At 42.4% G+C, this 20,879-nt stretch overlaps 1 protein-coding gene across 3 annotated transcripts in view; it reads right to left on the bottom strand.

Moving 5' to 3' along the window:
* The window catches only part of setx (senataxin), a 68,833-nt gene extending 53,574 nt beyond the window's left edge, over positions 1-15,259 (bottom strand). For 2 of the 3 annotated variants that reach the window (XM_045693042.2, XM_082956169.1), the window contains exons 1-2: positions 15,073-15,259; positions 13,309-13,506 (exon numbers count right to left, since the gene is read on the bottom strand). In XM_045693042.2, coding sequence (XP_045548998.2) covers positions 13,309-13,506; positions 15,073-15,075 — 201 coding nt within the window. In that variant the 5' untranslated portion in view covers positions 15,076-15,259. Of the gene's footprint in view, positions 1-13,308; positions 13,507-15,072 lie in introns of those variants that run through there. The other variant, XM_082956171.1, reaches the window with a different exon arrangement.
* Between the last annotated feature and the right edge of the window lie 5,620 nt (positions 15,260-20,879).

Raw genomic sequence — 20,879 nt, 5'->3', positions numbered from 1 at the left:
AGACAGAATAACAACAAAAACGCATGTCAAATTTTATAAAATTGATTTGCATTTTAATGAGGGAAATAAGTATCTGACCCCCTCTCAATCAGAAAGATTTCTGGCTCCCAGGTGTCTTTTATACAGGTAAGGAGCTGAGATTAAGAGCACACTCATAAAGGGAGTGCTCCTAACCGCAGCTTGTTACCTGTAAAAAAGACCTGTCCACAGAAGCAATCAATCAGATTCCAAACTCTCCAACATGGCCAAGACCAAAGAGCTCTCCAAGGATGTCAGGGACAAGTTGTAGACCTACACAATGCTGGAATGGGCTACAAGACCATCGCCAAGCAGCTTGGTGAGAAGGTGACAACATTTGGTGCGATTATTCGCAAATGGAAGAAACACAAAAGAACTGTCAATCTCCCTCGGCCTGGGGCTCCATGCAAGATCTCACCTCGTGGAGTTGCAATGATCATGAGAACGGTGAGAAATCAGCCCAGAAGTACACGGGAGGATCTTGTCAATGATCTCAAGGCAGCTGGGACCATAGTCACCAAGAAAACAATTGGTAACACACTACGCCGTGAAGGACTGAAATCCTGCAGCGCCCGCAAGGTCCCCCTGCTCAACAAAGCACATATACATGCTCGTCTGAAGTTTGCCAATGAACATCTGAATGATTCAGAGGACAACTGGTGAAAGTGTTGTGGTCAGATGAGACCAAAATGGAGCTCTTTGACATCAAATCGCCATGTTTGGAGGAGGAGGAATGCTGCCTATGACCCCAAGAACACCATCTCCACCGTCAAACATGGAGGTGGAAGCATTATGCTTTGGGGGTGTTTTTCTGCTAAGGGGACAGGACAACTTCACCACATCAAAGGGACGATGGACGGGGCCATGTACCGTCAAATCTTGGGTGAGAACCTCCTTCCCTCAGCCAGAGCATTGAAAATGGGTCGTGGATGGGTATTCCAGCATGACAATGACCCAAAACACACGGCCAAGGCAACAAAGGAGTGGCTCAAGAAGAAACACATTAAGGTCCTGGAGTGGCCTAGCCAGTCTCCAGACCTTAATCCCATAGAAAATCTGTGGAGGGAGCTGAAGGTTCGAGTTGCCAAACGTCAGCCTCGAAACCTTAATGACTTGGAGAAGATCTGCAAAGAGGAGTGGGACAAAATCCCTCCTGAGATGTGTGCAAACCTGGTGGCCAACTACAAGAAACATCTGACCTCTGTGATTGCCAGCAAGGGTTTTGCCACCAAGTACTAAGTCATGTTTTGCAGAGGGGTCAAATACTTATTTCCCTCATTAAAATGCAAATCAATTTATAACATTATTGACATGCATTTTTCTGGATTTTTTTGTTGTTATTCTTGTCGCTCACTGTTCAAATAAACCTACTATTAAAATTATAGACCGATCATTTCTTTGTAAGTGGGCAAACGTGCAAAATCAGCAGGGGATCAAATACTTTTTCCCCCCACTGTATATAAAAATATTAAATAAGGTATTTTTAGTTTTTGATGAATCATGAGTGATCCTAGGGTGACAACACATACATTCTAAGTGATTTCAATGGGTCTTTCTCCATTCTGTTTTATACTGTTCAATTCAACCAAAACAAATCAACACTTATCATTCCTGCATTTTCCGCAATCAATTGCAGTGGTGGAAAAAGCAAAAGTTTAATTAATTTCAAATTCCTTATATTAATCAAACCAGATGGCACCATTTTCTTTATATTTACAGCTAGCCAGGGGCACAGAACACTCAGAGAATTTACAAACAAAGCATTTGTGCTTAGTGAGTCCTCCAGATCAGAGGCAGTAGATGACCAGGGATGTTCTCTTGATAAGTGCGTGAACTGGACCATTTTCCTGTCCTGCAAAGCATTCAAAATGTTACGAGTACTTTTAAGTCTCAGTGAAAATGTATGGTGTAAAAAGTACAGTATTTTCCTTAGGAATGTGGTGAAGTAAAAGTAAAAGTTCACAAGTAAAAAAAATAGTAAAGTTCAGATACCAAAAAAAATACTTCAGTAGTACTTCCAAGTATTTTTACACCACTGCTCAACTGAGAATTCCCACACTGCCACGTAGGACTGACTGCACTATATTGGCAAATAATCTAGCATTTATTTAACCAAATGTTGCAATTGCGATTTGACTTGCGAATTAGAGCAAAACTGTTGGAATCATGGAAATAGAATGACTATTCTAATTCTATAGTTAGAATATAATAGTGGGCACTTTGAATACAGTGTTGTAACTTTAATGGGTTACAGAGTTAAATGTTAACAGTTAATTCATGGAGCTGTATCTAAAGATATTTTCTTTACAGTTATTTACATATGTAATTGTATTAGAATTCGTGTGTTGGAGATTGAGAGGACTACATGCATATTTTGTTGTATTGGATTACGCTTTTGACTGCAAGTTCCAGAATGCCTTGCGACAGGAAGTAGAGAGAGAACGCGCCAGTTACGTACAAGTGACAAGTGATTATCCTGACTCTTGCTAGCAACTTTCTTATTGTTTTGTAGAATCTAAAGTTGTTAAATGTGACGTGAACAAGTAGTATTACTAAAAGAAGCTTTCATTTCAATTCCGACGTCCCGAGTCATTACTTTGAAGATAGTTATTCTATGTACAGTGTTGTTTGAGATGACAACAAATTAAAATGGCAGGGAGTTATTGTGACAGGGTACGAACTAGTGTTTATAAGTTTCTCCTAGGGGACCCTATAAGCTTTGGCTACATTTCATGTTCTCTCTTAGCTACGTCATGTAGCTAACATATTCTTGCTTTGCATATTCCGCTTAGATTTAGAAGATACTGTTGCACAAACAACATGCTGATTTAGGTCTACAACGTCACTGCTATTATCAGGCTGTATTAGCTCGCTACGCTTGCTCCTACTCAGCACATTAGCTATTAGCGGCTAACAATTAGTGTCTCAAGTTTCCTGGCAACTTGCTAAGAAAAGACAAACTAGCTGTTTGCTGATGTAAGAAACAAACTGATAGTGTCATTATAGAACACTAGTAGATTTATATTAAGAAGCAAAGTGAAAACAGCATTGTTATTATCAACATTGTTGCATGTGCTACATTGACCATGCAGACTGAACGCAAGTGTCTCGTGGTTGAGGAACATCAGATGCGCTCCTTCAGTGACAGGGGGCGTGGCTAGGTCAGTGTGGAAAGTGGCACGGAGAGAAAGAGCGGAGAGCGATGCCCCAAAGTGCGAATTAAACTATAAAAATTGACATTACACACAGCATATCACATTTAACAAACCAAACATTCAAATACCGGTATAGAAGGTAAAGTAAAAACGCAAACCGGTCCCTGCATCAATACCGGTCTATCATAAAATACAGTATACCGCCCAGCCCTACCCTCCTAGGCAAGTCTATTGTCCTGCTAATAGCCATAATGGCGCTGTACAACGTGACTGTGTTTGAAAGAGTATTTTCCAGTAAAGCAACAACTTGTTAACCTTCATTAGCCTACTTTGTTCCAATATATGTCATTCAGTGATATTTATTCCCATAGTAATTCGTTATGGAGCCATAAGGAAATAAAGATCTGCATTGTTAACGATAATTTCTATTAACAAAAGCATAAATATGCTGATGAAGAAATACAGTACAGTACATGCTTTATCTGACATTTTGCGGTTGCATGAGGTCGTCTACACGCACTTTAAACATTTGGATAAAGCATTTTGAAGATAAACAAATGCAGGCGGCTTATTAGGCAACTGTGCAGTCTGACAAGTAAACACAGCCTACACTACAAACTGTAGTAAACGTAGGAAAGTGCCTAATTCCTTACATAAGGAAGATCAGGCCATGTCCAGACTTTCTCGGTGACCTCAAGTACTCATTAACCCCGTCTTTGATTCTTTTTCAGGTTGCATCAGTCATGGACAGAAACTTCTGAGACAATATTAATGATGAAGACCTGGAGGTTCACTGGTCCATCCCAGTTGGTATTCTGTGTCCATTCATGGCATCTCTTCGGTTACACATCCTTGGAATAGCAAAACGGTCCGCAAGAGCCCTTGCTGTGCCTGGTGAGCAGTTGGTCAAGTTCTGTTGTCAGAAGAGGAATGGAAATGTCAGGGTGAACCGACAACGTGACTAACACGCCAGGTATGTTGACTCTGCCTGTCGGAAATGGAGTTTCAGAGCTCACAGGTGTGCCTGGCATGGATTGTGACTCCATCTTGTTCCTTGCCCTCTTCAACGCGCCATTCTCCGCCAATGCATCAGCTTTCGCCCCTATCTCTGCCCTCAGATAATGTTACTCTTTCTGCTGCTCTGCCTTCAAGTACTTGATCTCGGTCTTCAAAGTTTGAATCTGAGCCATGTGCACCTTCATCAGATCAGCTAAATGGTACCGCCCTGAGCCCCCATCGATTACAGCAGCCAATGATAGAAATGGTAGATCAATCCAGCTCGGATTTAAGTATATATTTTGACTGACGCCTTTAGTGAGAGGTCTAATGCTCTAATATTTAATCATTTCTGCCCTCCGAATTCATGTCTAAGGGGCATTTTTCACGGCATTATTTGTTACATTGCACATTCAAACTAAAACAGACCGGCACTAAGAACAGTGGGAACGTTCACCTAGTCAGCGCCATTATTACTGCAATGGCCCTTAAAAATTTTGCTTTGTGCTACCCAGTGGGAAAGGGGTCCACCCCGTGTTATGGGACTTTTTAATCCCAATAATGCATTTAATCTTTAACTTTTTATGGATGGTGGCAGTATTGAGTCGCTTGGATAACTGACGTGCCCAGAGTAAACGGCCTCCTACTCACTCCCAGAAACTAAGATATGCATATTAATAGTAGATTTGCATAGAAAACACTGAAGTTTCTAAAACTGTTTGAATGATGTCTGTGAGTATAACAGAACTCATATGGCAGGCAAAAACCTGAGAAAAAAATCCAACCAGGAAGTGATTTGTAGTTCCATCTAATCCCTGTTCAAACTACAGTGTCTGTGGGGTCATTTTGCACTTCCTAAGGCTTCCATTGGCTGTCAACAGCCTTTAGAAACTTGTTTCATGCAGCTCCTGTTACTGGGCAGAAAATAGCAGCTCAATCTATCAGTGGACTGCCTGGGACCAGTGAGTTGTTTACTGTGCAGGCACGTTTGGCGCGCCGCTCCTTTTTCGTCTGTAATGAATACGCTATTGTCCGGTTGGAATATTATCGAGGTTTTATGTTAAAAAGACCCTAAGGATTGATTGTAAACATCGTTTGACATGTTTCTATGAACGGTAATGGAACCATTTGACTTTTTGTCTCTTGTTTTACACTCACGCGTTATGCCTTTGGATAGTGATCTGGACGCACGAACAAACGGAGGTATTTGGACATAAATATGGAGTATTTTGAACAAAAATAACATTTATTTTGGAAGTAGGAGTCCTGGTAGTGCATTCCGACCAAGATCAGCAAAGGTAAGGGAAGATTTAAAATACTAATTCTGAGTTTAGTTGACTCCAGAACTTTGCTGGTATCTGTATAGCTTGCTTTGATGGTTGAGCTCTGTACTCAGAATATTGAAAAATGTGCTTTCTCCGAAAAGCTATTTTAAAATCTGACACAGCGGTTGCACTGAGTAGTAGTATATGTATAATTCTTTCAATAACTGTTGTAAATTTTATCAACGTTTATAATGAGTATTTTTGTAAATTGATGTGCTCATTCAACAGAAGTTTTGGTGGGAATACATTTTCTGAACATCACGCGCCAATGTAAAATGGGGTTTATCGATATAAATATTAACTTTATCGAACAAAACATACATGTATTTTGTAACATTGAGTACTGGGAGTGTCATCTGATGAAGATCAAAGGTTAGTAATTCATTTTAGCTGCATTTCTGGTTTTTGTGACGCCTCTCCTTGCTTGGAAAATGGCTGTGTGGTTTTTCTTGTTTAGGTGCTGTCCTAACAATCTAATGTTTTGCTTTCGCCGTAAAGCCTTTTTGAAATCAGACACTGTGGTTAGATTAAGGAGAATATTATCTTTAAAATGGTGTATAATACTTGTATGTTTGAGAAATTTTAATTATGAGATAGTTGTTTTGAATTTGCCGCCGTGCACTTTCACTGGCAGTCGTCATATCGATCCCACTAACGGGATTCAAGCCATAAGAAGTTAACCAATTCAACGAGGTTTGTAAGACACTTGATTCACTAATAATTGGGCAAAGTCAAAGATTTTATAAAAAAGATTCAAAGATCTTTATTCATGAGAGCTCTAAAGTAAAAAATTAGGGCTCCTCAAACAACCAGTACTTTTCCACTAACTACAAAGAACCATAAAAGTTGTTACATTCTTCAAGGCTTTCACCTCCCCTCCCCCCGTTGGGACCCTCTTGGTTTGAAACCCTAATGTTTTTCTATTATCTACTCTACAACTTCTCTGTTTACATCCCTACTAAAGAATATAACCTCAGCATTTCACTACTACCAGATCTACCCCTATCCTGGTTTTATCTTCTCATAATTATCAAACTTTTCCCCCTACCCTACAATTTCAGAGTGGAACAATTAAGTCATTATCCTAACACATACAAATTATTCTAAAACACCCCCACCCTCCTCCTCCCTTCCCCATGGGCTAGGTCCGTCTTCTGTGCGCGTCCGCCCGTTCCGTGCCTCCTGCACACGTGCCTTGAACCTCGTGCACCTACCCCTATCTCAGTGGATAAAGCTGGAGAACTGCAAGGCAATGCCATTGTGCACCACTCGGGAGCTATGACCAAAATATATTGTCCTGCTAGAAACGTTGTTTGCAGAATTCACAGCCTGCTACACTTGTGAAAAAGGTTGGTAATATATCTGTGAGAATATGTAAGGTAAGGGGCTTTTATATCATTCTAAATTAATTAATAGCTTTGTTATAAAAATTACAATATTTTGGAGATGTTTTCAAATAACGTAAAGTGAGCGGGAAAAAGCCCATTCTTGAACATGGGGTGAGACATTGTTACTAATTTGTAAATAAAGCCAGTTTGTTACATATAATAATTTCTGTTTTTAGAGGGAGAGAACCAGCATCTGTAGCAACACAGTTTGTACTGCGATGCAGTGCCTTAGACCACTGCGCCACTCGGGTGCTGTACAACGTGACCGGTCAGGTGTCTAATGGAACATCATCGTTCCATGGCTCTTGTTCGGTCAGATCTCCCTCCAGAAGACTCAAAACACTTTGTAAAGGCTGGTGACATCTAGTGGAAGCAATAGGAAGTGCCAAAATATTCCTCAGCCCCTGTGTTTTTCAATGGGATAGGTTTAAAGTCAATACAACACATCAGGTATCCACTTCCTGTCAGAAAATGTCTCAGGGTTTTGCCTGCCAAATGAGTTCTGTTATACTCACAGACACCATTCAAACAGTTTTAGAAACTTTAGGGTGTTTTCTATCCATATGTAATAAGTATATGCATATTCTAGTTACTGGGTAGGAGTGGTAACCAGATTAAATCGGGTATGTTTTTTATCCAGCCGTGTCAATACTGCCCCCTAGCCATAACAGGTTAACAAGAAATTTGTGGAGTGTTCAAAAACGACTTTTAATGTCTCCAACCTAAGTGTATGTAAACTTCCGACTTCAACTGTACATAGAGGTCGACCAATTAAAAATCTGCATTTTTGGACGGCGATTACATTGCATTCCACGAGAACTGCGTGGCAGGCTGACCACCTGTTACGCGAGTGCAGCAAGGAGCCAAGGTAAGTTGCTAGCTAGCATTAAACTTCTTCTTAAAAAAATTTTTGCAAATAAAAAAAATCTATCTTCACATAATCACTAGTTTACCTAGTAAAATCAACCATGTGTAGTTAACCTGTTATGGATAGGGGGCAGTATTTTCACGGCCGGATTAAAAAACGTACCCGATTTAATCTGTTTATTACTCCTGCCCATAAACTAGAATATGCATATAATTGTTTGATTTGGATAGAAAACACCCTAAAGTTTCTAAAACTGTTTGAATGATGTCTGAGTATAACAGAACTTATATGGCAGGCCAAAACCTGAGAAGATTCCAAACAGGAAGTGCCCTCTGACCATTTCTTGGCCTTCTATACCCTCTTTATTGAAAAAAGAGGATCTCTGCTGTAACATGACACTTTCTAAGGCTCCCATAGGCTCTCAGAAGGCGCCAGAACGTTGAATGATGACTTTGCAGTCCATGGCTGAAAAACAGTAGCGCATTTGGATAGTGGTCGATCTGAGAACAATGAGACGGGCGCACACGTGCACGTGAAGAGTCCATTTTAGATTTTCAGTCTTTGAACGAAAACAACGACTCCCGGTCGGAATATTACCGCAATTTTACGAGATAAAATCGCATAAAAATGTATTTTAAACAGCGTTTGACATGCTTCGAAGTACGGTAATGGAATATTTCGATTTTTTTTGTCACGAAATGCGCCGGCGCGTCACCCTTCGGATAGTGTCTTGAACGCACGAACAAAACAGAGGATATTTGGATATAACTATGGATTATTTGGAACCAAACCAACATTTGTTGTTGAAGTAGAAGTCCTGGGAGTGCATTCTGACAAAGAACAGCAAAGGTAATCCAATTCTTCTTATAGTAAATCGGAGTTTGGTGAGTACCAAACTTGGTGGGTGTCAAAATAGCTAGCCTGTGATGGCCGGGCTATCTACTCAGAATATTGCAAAATGTGCTTTCACCGAAAAGCTATTTTAAAATCGGACACCGCGATTGCATAAAGGAGTTCTCTATCTATAATTCTTAAAATAATTGTTATGCTTTTTGTGAACGTTTATTGTGAGTAATTTAGTAAATTCACCGGAAGTGTTCGGTGGGAATGCTAGTTCTGAACGTCACATGCTAATGTAAAAAGCTGGTTTTTGATATAAATATGAACTTGATTGAACAAAACATGCATGTCTTGTATAACATAATGTCCTAGGAGTGTCATCTGATGAAGATCAAATGTTAGTGCTGCATTTAGCTGTGGTTTTGGTTTTTGTGACATTAAATGCTACCTTGAAAAATGGGTGTCTGATTATTTCTGGCTTGGTACTCTCCTGACATAATCTAATGTTTTGCTTTCGTTGTAAAGCCTTTTTGAAATCGGACAGTGTGGTTAGATAAAGGAGTCTTGTCTTTCAAATGGTGTAAAATAGTCATATGTTTGAGAACTTTGAATTATGACATTGTGGTTTTAAATTTGGCGCTCTGATGTGTCACTGGCCGTTGAATAGTGCGGGAGGATTTCGTCCCACCTACCCTAGAGAGGTTAAACGTTAGCTTTTTTACATGGCACATATTGCTCTTTTACTTTCTCCTCCAACACTGTTTTAGCATTATTTAAATCAAATTGAACATGTTTCATTACTTATTTGAGATCAAATTGATTTAATTTATGTATTATATTAAGTTAAAACAAGTGTTCATTCAATGTTGTTGTAATTGTCATTAATACAAATATATACACTGCTCAAAAAAAATAAAGGGAACACTTAAACAACACAATATAACTCCAAGTCAATCACACTTCTGTGAAATCAAACTGTCCACTTAGGAAGCAACACTGATTGACAATAAATGTCACATGCTGTTGTGCAAATGGAATAGACAACAGGTGGAAATTATAGGCAATAAGCAAAACACCCCCAATAAAGGAGTGGTTCTGCAGGTAGGGACCACAGACCACTTCTCAGTTACTATGCTTCCTGGCTGATGTTTTGGTCACTTTTGAATGCTGGCGGTGCTTTCACTCTAGTGGTAGCATGAGACGGAGTCTACAACCCACACAAGTGGCTCAGGTAGTGCAGCTTTTCCAGGATCGCACATCAATGCGAGCTGTGGCAAGAAGGTTTGCTGTGTCTGTCAGCGTAGTGTCCAGAGCATGGAGGCGCTACCAGGAGACAGGACAGTACATCAGGAGATGTGGAGGAGGCCGTAGAAGGGCAACAACCCAGCAGCAGGACCGCTACCTCCGCCTTTGTGCAAGGAGGAGCAGGAGGGGCACTGCCAGAGCCCTGCAAAATGACCTCCAGCAGGCCACAAATGTGCATGTGTCTGCTCAAACGGTCAGAAACAGACTCCATGAGGGTGGTATGAGGGCCCGACGTCCACAAGTGGGGGTTGTGCTTACAGCCCAACACCGTGCAGGACATTTGGCATTTGCCAGAGAACACCAAGATTGGCAAATTCGCCACTGGGGCCCTGTGCTCTTCACAGATGAAGCAGGTTCACACTGAGCACATGTGACAGACGTGACAGAGTCTGGAGACGCCGTGGAGAACGTTCTGCTGCCTGCAACATCCACCAGCATGACCGGTTTGGTGGTGGGTCAGTCATGGTGTGGGGTGGCATTTCTTTGGGGGGGCCGCAGAGCCCTCCATGTAGGTATCGAGATGAGATCCTCAGACCCCTTGTGAGACCATATACTGGTGCGGTTGGCCCTGGGTTCCTCTTAATGCAAGACAATGCTAGACCTCATGTGGCTGGAGTGTGTCAGCAGTTCCTGCAAGAGGAAGGCATTGATGCTATGGACTGGCCCGCCCGTTCCCCAGACCTGAATTCAATTGAGCACATCTGGGACATCATGTCTCGCTCCATCCACCAATGCCACAATGCACCACAGACTGTCCAGGAGTTGGCGGATGCTTTAGTCCAAGTCTGGGAGGAGATTCCTCAGGAGACCATCCGCCATCTCATCAGGAGCATGCCCAGGCGTTGTAGGGAGGTCATACACACACACACACACACACACACACACACACACACACACACACAACTACTGAGCCTTATTTTGACTTGTTTTAAGGACATTACATCAAAGTTGGATCAGCCTGTAGTGTGGTTTTCCACTTTAATTTTGAGTGCGACTCCAAATCCAGACCTCCATGGGTTGATAAATTGGATTTCTATTGATTATTTTTGTGATTTTGTTGTCAGCACATTCAACTATGTAAAGAAAAAAGTATTTAAGATTATTTCATTCATTCAGATCTAGGATGTGTTATTTTAGTGTTCCCTTTATTTTTTTGAGCAGTGTATATAAAAATATGCCGATTAATCAGTATCTGCTGTTTTGGGTCCTCCAATAAATCGGTATCGAAAAATCATAATCGGTCGACCTCTAGTACATACCCCAACCAGAAGCCATGGATTACAGGCAGCATCCGCACTGAGCTAAAGGCTAGAGCTGCCGCTTTCAAGGAGCGGGACTCTAACCCGGAAGCTTATAAGAAATCCTGCTATGCCCTCCGACGAACCATCAAACAGCCAAAGCATCAATACAGGACTAAGATCGAGTCGTACTACACCAGCTCTGAAGCTCGTCGGATGTCGCAGGGCCAGCAAACCATTACAGACAAAAGGGAAGCACAGCCGAGAGCTGCCCAGTGACACGAGCCTACCGGAGGAGCTAAACTACTTCTATGCTCGCTTTGAGGCAAATAACACTGAAACATGAATGAGAGCACCAGCAGTACCGGAAGACTGTGTGATCACGCTCTCCACAGCCGATGTGAGTAAGACCTTTAAACAGGTCAACATTCACAAGGCCGCAGGACCAGACGGATTACCAGGACTTGTACTGACCAACTAGCAAGTGTCTTCACTGACATTTTTCAACCTCACCCTGTCCCAGTCTGTAATACCAACATGTTTCATGCAGAACACCATAGTCCCTGTGCCCAAGAACTCCAAATGACTACCGACCTGTAGCACTCACGTCTGTAGCCATGAAGTTCTTTGAAAGGCTGGTCATGGCTCACAACACCATCATCCCAGAAACCCTAGACCCACTCCAATTTGCATACTGCCCCAACAAATCCACAGATGATGCAGTCTCTATTGCGCTCCACACTGCCCTTTCCAACCTGGACAAAAGGAACACCAATGTGAGAATGCTGTTCATTGACTACAGCTTAGCGTTCAACACCATAGTGCCCTCAAAGCACATCAATAAGCTAAGGACCCTGGGACTAAACACCTCCCTCTGCAACTGGTTCCTGGACTTCCTGACGGACCGCCTCCAGGTGGTAAGGGTAGGTAACAACGCATCCGTCACGCTGATCCTCAACACGGGGGCCACTCAGGACTGAGCACGCCCCCATTCTCATCAAATGGGGGCATTGAATGGGGGCTGCAGTGGATCAGGTTGAGAGCTTCAAGTTCCTTGGTGTCCACATCACCAACAAACTAACATGGTCCAAGCACACCATGACAGTTGTGAAGCGGGCACAACAAATCCTATCCCCCCTCAGGAGACTGAAAAGATTTTGCATGGATCCTCAGATCCTCAAAAGGTTCTACAGCTGCACCATCGAGAGCATCCTGACTGGTTGCATCACTGCCTGGTATGGCAACTGCTTGGCCTCCGACCGCAAGGCACTACGGGGGTAGTGAGAACGGCCCAGTACGTCACTGGGGCCAAGCATCCTGCCATCCAGGACCTCTATACCAGGCAGTGTCAGAGGAAGGTCCTAAAAATTGTCAAAGACTACAGCCACCCTAGTCAGACTTCTCTCTGCTACCACACGGCAAGCGGAACCGGAGCACCAAGTCTAGGTCCAAGAGGCTTCTAAACAGCTTCTTCCCTCAAGCCATAAGACTCCTGACCATCTAGTTAAATGGCAACCCAGACTATTTGCATTGCCGCCCCCTCCCCTCACCACTGCCACTCTCTGTTGTCATCTATGCATAGTCACTTTAATTAACTCTACATACATGTACATACTACCTCAACTAACCGGCACCCCCATGTATGTATGTGTGCATATAATTATTTTATTACTGCTGCTCTAATTACTTGTTACTTCTCTCATTCTTATCCATATTCTTTGAAACCGCACTGTTGGTTAGGGGCTCATAAGTAAGCATTTCACTAAGGTCTACACCTGCCTTATTCGGCGCATGTGACTAATAAAATTTGATTTGAAATTTTTTGGGGTATTTTTCTGGGTGTGAGCTGCAGGACAGAGGAATAGCAATTCTTACAGTATTGTTTTAAATTCAGTCACCTTCTTCATCCTCCTCATTCAGTATATTGAAGATCTTCCTCATTCAGTTTTGAAGACGTGCACAATTATCCGTTTCTATTTGGTTTATGTCGCCAATTCATTGTCAGTTAGAGACACAGTAGCGCCTTGGGACCCAAAATCATAATCAGTGCTCCAACTCCCCCTTGCGCTGGTCTGGAGCAATGAAGTAGTGATGCAGAGTACCGTACTAAACCACAAGTCCCGCAGCATAACACAAAACTTTTAGTTGAGCAACCACTGTATGGTTCATCCTTACCCGGTGCAGCCCAGGCAACTCCTCCTTCGCCCGATGGTACGCTACCACACACTCCAGGCACTTATCGAGGTCATCGTTGAGTGCCTTCTCCTCGTTGACTGCCTCCTCATCCTCTGTTAACCAAGACCCAGCACAGTACCTCTGGAGCAGTTTTGCAACATCGTCACCCAATGACGTGCACCAACGGCACATGCTCATCTACAAGGGACAAGATGACAAAGTGTTGCTAGACCTCGTCTACTGTACTTGTGATCATTTGACATCCAACATGCAAGAATGTACTCCTTTGAGGACAACGAACTAGTTGGTTCTGCTGACATCCACTTTATCAATAAACAGCATTGGCCGCCTGAATCAAATCTGTAGAAATGTATTTGGTGCTACAAACTGGTAAATGTTTATGACACAGGCATTTGGCTGAGCCGTCACAATAGATAACAAGTGGATAGTACAGCAAGGTCACAAGTTCCCTTTCAAGAAACAAGTACCCCAGGAAGCCTTATCCAACAAAGAATCCCATTGAGTTGGGTGTGAAACCCTGGGTGAGGTGAGAAAACTGGCAGAAGACAGGCCCTTCAAGGTCTGCCCCTGGGCCGAAAGCTTACTTTGTGTCTCAAACGCCATGGTTTGTAGTCACAAATAGTTTGAACATTTGTATTTTAACCTTTATTTAACTAGGCAAGTCAGTTAAGAACAACTTCTTATTTTATTTTACAATGACGGCCTAGGAACAGTGGGTTAACTGCCTTGATCAGGGGCAGAACGACAGATTTTTACCTTGTCAGCTCTGGGATTCGATCTGGCAACCTTTCGGTTACTTGGCCCAATGCATTGGCTACCTGCAGACTTGAAGGTGTCAAGTACCAAAATTCACTTTAACAGCAGTTACGGTCCCCAAAACTACCGTCAAATAATAAAAAGGCCTACTTCCTGTATTTTAGCTAGCTAGAACAAGGCCTAATTACTGTAAATTTAGTTAGCTGGCTAAAGTACAGTAAATAGGGCTTGTTCTAGCTAGCTAAATTACAGTAAGTATGCCTTATATTTTAAGGTAGTTTTTGGGACCGTAACGTAACTGCTGTTAAAGTGAATATGCCAACTTGAAATCTTAGACAACTAATAGAAAAAGCGTTAGAAAAAAATTGCTGTTGACACATGCAAAAGTTGTAACCAAGTTACCGTTACTACGAGCATTTAGTACTAACGTTACTAGCTACTAGGCCATCTACTGTACTAACAACGCCGTTTCCAGTGACATTGGCAATATTATCTAGTTAGCCTAGCAGTGTCAGGCACCATTTCAACAACAAAAGAGCTCCAATATCACTAATATTCCATATGTTGGTGTGCATGACTGTCTAAATGTTGTTGTTTTATATATGTAAATCATTTGCATTCGTCAAATGGCTGGTTAGGTAGTTAGCAACTAGCAGCGGAAATTGTAGCTAGTTAGCTGGCTAACGCACTGTTAGCTTTAGCTAGATGCACAACAAACATGAACATTTTAAATGTAATTAACTTAACTAGCTAGATATGACGGCAACTTTAATAGTTAGCTAGCTACTTGTTTTCCTTATCAGCAAATGTCACGACATTCAATTTGTTGGCGATTTTTGAGACGTTTGTACCCTAGCTTCCAGTTGTGTCGACAAAGTTTTCTGGTGAAAGCAAGGAAGTAAACCTGGTGGCATGAGTCGAACCCTGCCGAGGTCTGGAAAGTCGTTAGCTGGCTACAAAGTCGCGTCTTGTTTAACCAGAACTCACCATGTTGTACAAGTGCTTAATCCAAATGGTGCACTAATTTATTTCATCTTGGTAGACATATAGATTCCCAATAGAACGAACATTCAATGAGATTTCTCGCTAACGTGCTGTTTACACTGCAAACACACGCGGTCATTCCCGAACAAAAACTCCACTGAGCCAAGCTAGTGATGTTCTCACGCCCCTTGTCCCCTGCTGATTGACTTACTACTTCTTCTTTGGGATTTGGTGGGCGGATCGCATACAACTTTTGGTGCATACACCGCCACCTACTGTACTGGTGTGTGAAACCATTCACGGTATCCCTACATTATAATCCCTACATTATATTCTTAGATGCAAAATTTGGAAAAAGGATAAGGACAATTACCCAACCACATATTAGCCCCATCTGGGAAAAAAACACCACCCATTCACTATTTAACCCTACCTAGTCCTACTCCAGACCAACGGTCTGAGAGGATATCACTACCACTCAACACCTACTGCAGCTGTTCTGCAGTAAATTCTCACAATCCTAAGTACTTCTCTGCCGCTACAACCTCTACTTTCTGTGAATTAAGATGTCTGCAGTACACTTAACAACCATGACTATAAATGCTAAAAAGCCCACCTTGCTGAAGCACATATTCATCCCATCACTCTCTATTGATCTCTGCCTACCAGTGGAGGCTGCTGAGGGGAGAACGGCTCATAACAACCGCTGGAACGGAGCCAATGAAATGGCAAACCGTGTGTTTGATGTATTTGATGCCATTCCACAAATTCCGCTCCAGGCATTACCACGAGCCCGTCCTCCCCAATTAAGGTGCCACCAACCTCCTGTGCTGCCTACTCACAGGAATCCTCTCAGAATCCCTCACCCTGTACCCATCTTCCTCTACCACTATCTTCACTGCTTCAGCATACAACACTTTCTGTACTGCTCTAAACCTGGCAACCTCAATCTGCCTTTCTATAACCGGATACCTCCGATCTCCAGCCCCGATAGCACAGATTCCTTCGTTTCATGCCCTCCTGCACACTTCTCACATCTAGGCATCTCCCTCTTACACACTGCTGTAATATGCTCATAACCCTGACACCTAAAACACTGTAATATTCTCAGAACATAACTCTCACGGGATAACTGACACTTCCTACCTTGACCTTATCTAGTAATGATTCTGTATCAAAACTCAGCATGACAGATAATGTCTTCTCAGTTTCCCTACCGGATCTACGTCTCATCAAGCTGTGGGTGTCACAGACACCAGGAATCTTCTATTTCAATTGCTCTTCCTCAACACTTATTAATGCCACCCCTGTTATCATTCCTTTCAATGGCACCCTGCTCCGGAGAGCAAAGCACGTCACAATTGTTGTCCCTAATCTCGTAATCTGGAGCGCCCTCTTCCTCTGGGCGTTGGAAACACAATAAATCATCACAAATCCAATCCAAGTTACCTTCACCAACTCAACAGTCCCCAACCTCTCCTCCACCCAACTTGACACCACATATGGATCAACCAAACAGCAAGGATCCATTATCTCTACAAATCTCACTCCCACTGGGCCAAAATCATCCTGATCTTCCTTGGGACTAGGCCCAAACTCGGCAATCACACTCATCAAGTTCCATCTCTGAACTACTGGAGCACATATCCCTGTTTTTGCACTTGACGCCGACTTTCCTCACCTCACTACTTCCCTCTACACTCAACTTCTTCTCGGCAGTCATCACTGCACCTGCAACTACATTTAAATGTATCCTCACTCTCATCCTGTCCCATTTCCTCCCCAAGCTCTTCAAAAAGTTCTGCGCAATCCTCCATTCCATATTCACTCAAAATATATTCTGTCTCTCCTTTTTTTCTTGTTCATCATCTTCTCCTTCACCAGATATTTCAGAAGGCCTGTGTAATCCCCCACTCCATGTTTAGTCAGAATATGCTCCACTTTCTTCCTTATTTCTTTTTCCGCCATCTTCCCCACAGCGGCCTTCGTCCAACACCCCAACCACCTCTCCACCATCTTCCTTCTGCAAGGGAGGCTCTTTCCACGTTCCTTACTTACTGAGAAGGGGATCTATTTTAGAGAGAAGTGTGCTCACTCTCTCATCTAACATGTGGGCTCAGCATTCTTGAACAAGTTAGAATGTTGAACAATTGTTCATTCAACTTACTTCACCTGTTGTCCGCAGATTTTGTCCCCTTGTCTGAGTTAATCTGATAAAAAAAAATATCTACAGGGAAGCGTTATCAACCTGAACATCAGTACACTGGTTTGTATATCAGTTTGTATTTCCGGTTTTCATTTTCAATACTGATGCAATTCACATGTGACAAACACTTGCACAATATGGCTCCAAACCCTTCCAGCTGATTGCCAGGAAGTGTGTGTTTCGGTTGACTATGTTTGGTTACATTTGGTTATTATTTACATATTGCAAGAGATAGAAAATAAGCGATGCTACAGAACCTACTGGTGCCGTAAAAAGTTGGGCGAACAAGGGTATCCACAGGAAAGTGTTATTTACTCATCTCCACCTCCTACCGCCAAAAGGACCAACAACATGTACAACTGGTAGAGTAGGTTAAAATATAATTATATTCAACATTCTGGCTTGTAAAGACTATTGCTTCAGTCAGACTGTAATTCCATGGTGTAACCATGGTAACAGTCTGTTTTTACGTAAGGCCTGACAGTACTGCGACTCAGGGGGGAAACTAACTCAGCTGAATGAATATCATCAATGATGATATGTAGTAACAATAATAATAAATAATAATAATGTAAAATGTCAGTACTATCTAAACATTTTGAGATGGATCTTACACATAGGATAAGTTTCTTCATTTGTTGCATTGTGTGCCGATTTCCATATATCCTTTTTGCAGAGATCAGCACAGCAAGGCTGCTGGCAAACGTATGGCTAGCTGACATTTGCCCCAGCACTTTTGACACAAAAGCGTTGAAAAGCAGAAAAAATATGATTTATCTACTCATGCACAATTAATCTGTGCTTCAATATGATCAACCGATAACAACCACAGCTGCAGATAGTCTAGAGAAGCCTATTCACTCGGATCCCCTATGGCCAGGGGAAACGAAGCGGTAGCGTTCAAATATTTATAGCCTACACTAGGTATTTAAAGCCTAAAATAGGCAAAAAATTTTGTGAAAAATGTGAATGTGATCAAATTTGGTATATATTCAAACTTCAGGTTGCTAGGCTACCTAGACCTTTTCAATCCAAAACAAGGAAACAGTAAACATGTTGTCCCACACGAATGATGTACATACCGGATGTCTATGGCAAGGCGCATCATTCACCCGAGTTTCGTAAAAGTCAGGCCAGTGGTGTTTGAGATATCACGTGGGTTAGCAAGACTCGTATCCCTGAGCATGTGTGCCAAATTTCAAACAGATCAAGAGATAAACATGAATGTTCTCACATATGTTGAGTCTTGAAAGTGTTAGCAAGATGTGTACCAAATTGTGTTACAATATGAATGTCCTTGACTGACATACAGTGCATTCGGAAACTATTCAGACCCCTTCCCTTTTTTCACATTTTGTTACCATTGCAGCCTTATTCTAAAATTACATGATTTATTTTCCACAATCTGCACACAATACACCATAATGACAAAGCAAAAACACGTTTTTAGAAATTTTGGCAAATGTATTTAAAATGAAAAACAGAAATACCTTATTTACATAACTATTCAGACACTTTACTATGAGACTCGAAATTGAGCTCAGGTGCATCCTGTTTCCATTGATCATCTTTGAGATGTTTCTACAACTTGATTGGAGTCCACCTGTGGTAAATTCAATTGATTGGACATGATTTGGAAAGGCACACACCTGTCTATATCAAGGTCCCACAGTTGGCAGTGCATGTCAGAGCAAAAACCAAGCCATGAGGTAAAAGGAATTGTCCGTAGAGCTCCGAGACAGGATTGTGTCAAGGCACAGATCTGGGGAAGGGTGCCAAAAAATGTCTGCAGCATTGAAGGTCCCCAAGAACACAGTGGCCTCCATCATTCTTACCTGGAAGAAGTTTGGAACCACCAAGACACTTCCTAGAGCTGAGCAATCGGGGGAGAAGGGCCTTGGTCGGTCAGGGAGGTGACCAAGAACCCGATGACCACTCTGACAGAGCTCCAGAGTTCCTCTGTGGAGATGGGAGAACCTTCCAGAAGGACAACCATCTCTGCAGCACTCCACCAATCAGGCCTTTATGGTAGAGTGGCCAGACGGAAGCCACTATTCAATAAAAGGCACATGACAGCCCGCTTGGAGTTTGCCAAAAGGCATCTAAAGGATTCTCAGACCATGGGAATCAAGATTTTCTGGTCTGATGAAACCAAGATTGAACACTTTGGCCTGAATGCCAATCGTAACATCTAGAGGAAATCTGCAACCATCCCTACAGTGAAGCATGGTGGTGGCAGAATCATGCTGTGGGGATGTTTTTCAGCGGCAGGTACTGGGACACTAGTCAGGATCGAGGGAAAGATGAACAGAGCAAAGTACGGAGAGCTTCTTGATGAAAGGTTCACCTTCCAACAGGACAACGACCCCAATTACACAGCCAAGACAACGCAGGAGTGGCATCGGGACAAGTCTCTGAAAGTCCTTGAGTGGCCCAGCCAGAGCCTGGACTTGAACCTGATCGAACATCTCTGGAGAGACCTGAAAATAGCTGTGCAGTGATGCTCCCCATCCCCAAATCAAATCAAATTTTATTGGTCACATACAAGTGATTAATAGATGTTATTGCGGGTGTAGCGAAATGCTTGTGCTTCTAGCTCCGACAGTGCAGTAATATCTATCAAATTACACAACATTTACCCAATACACACAAATCTAAGTAGGAATGAATTAAGACTTTATACATATGGATGAGCAATGTCAGAGTGGACCGGACTAAGATACCGTAGAATAGTATAGAATACAGTATATACAGTCGTGGCCAAAAGTTTTGAGAATGACACAAATATTAATTTTCAAAGTCTGCAGCCTCAGTGTCTTTAGATATTTTTGTCAGATGTTACTATGGAATACTGAAGTATAATTACAAGCATTTCATAAGTGTGAAAGGCTTTTATTGACAATTACATGAAGTTGATGCAAAGAGTCAATAATACTTATTTTTCAAGACCTCTGCAATCTGCCCTGGCATGCTGTCAATTAACTTCTGGGCCACATCCTGACTGATGGCAGCCCATTCTTGCATAATCAATGCTTGGCGTTTGTCAGAATGTGTGGGTTTTTGTTTGTCCACCTGCCTCTGGAGGATTGACCACAAGTTCTCAATGGGATTAAGGTCTGGGGAGTTTCCTGGCCATGGACCCAAAATATCGATGTTTTGTTCCCCGAGCCACTTAGTTACCACTTTTGCCTTATGGCAAGGTGCTCCATAATGCTGGAAAAGGCATTGTTCGACACCAAACTGTTCCTGGATGGTTGGGTGAAGTTGCTCTCGGAGAATGTGTTGGTACCATTCTTTATTCATGGCTGTGTTAGGCAAAATTGTGAGTGAGCCCACTCCCTTGGCTGGGAAGCAACCTCATACATGAATGGTCTCAGGATGCTTTACTGTTGGCATGACACAGGACTGATGGTAGTGCTCACCTTGTCTTTTCCGGACAAGCTTTTTTCCGGATGCCCCAAACAATCGGAAAGGGGATTCATCAGAGAAAATGACTTCACCCCAGTCCTCAGCAGTCCAAATCCTGTACCTTTTGCAGAATATCAGTCTGTCCCTGATGTTTTTCCTGGAGAGAAGTGGCTTCTTTGCTGCCCTTCTTGGCACC

This window comes from Salmo salar, chromosome 01, assembly GCF_965601325.2.
Source record: "Salmo salar chromosome 01, fSalSal1, whole genome shotgun sequence".
Classification (NCBI taxonomy): Eukaryota; Metazoa; Chordata; class Actinopteri; order Salmoniformes; family Salmonidae; genus Salmo; species Salmo salar.
The sequence above is the reverse complement of the archived record's forward strand: the minus strand, read 5'-3'. Positions and strand labels throughout refer to the sequence as shown.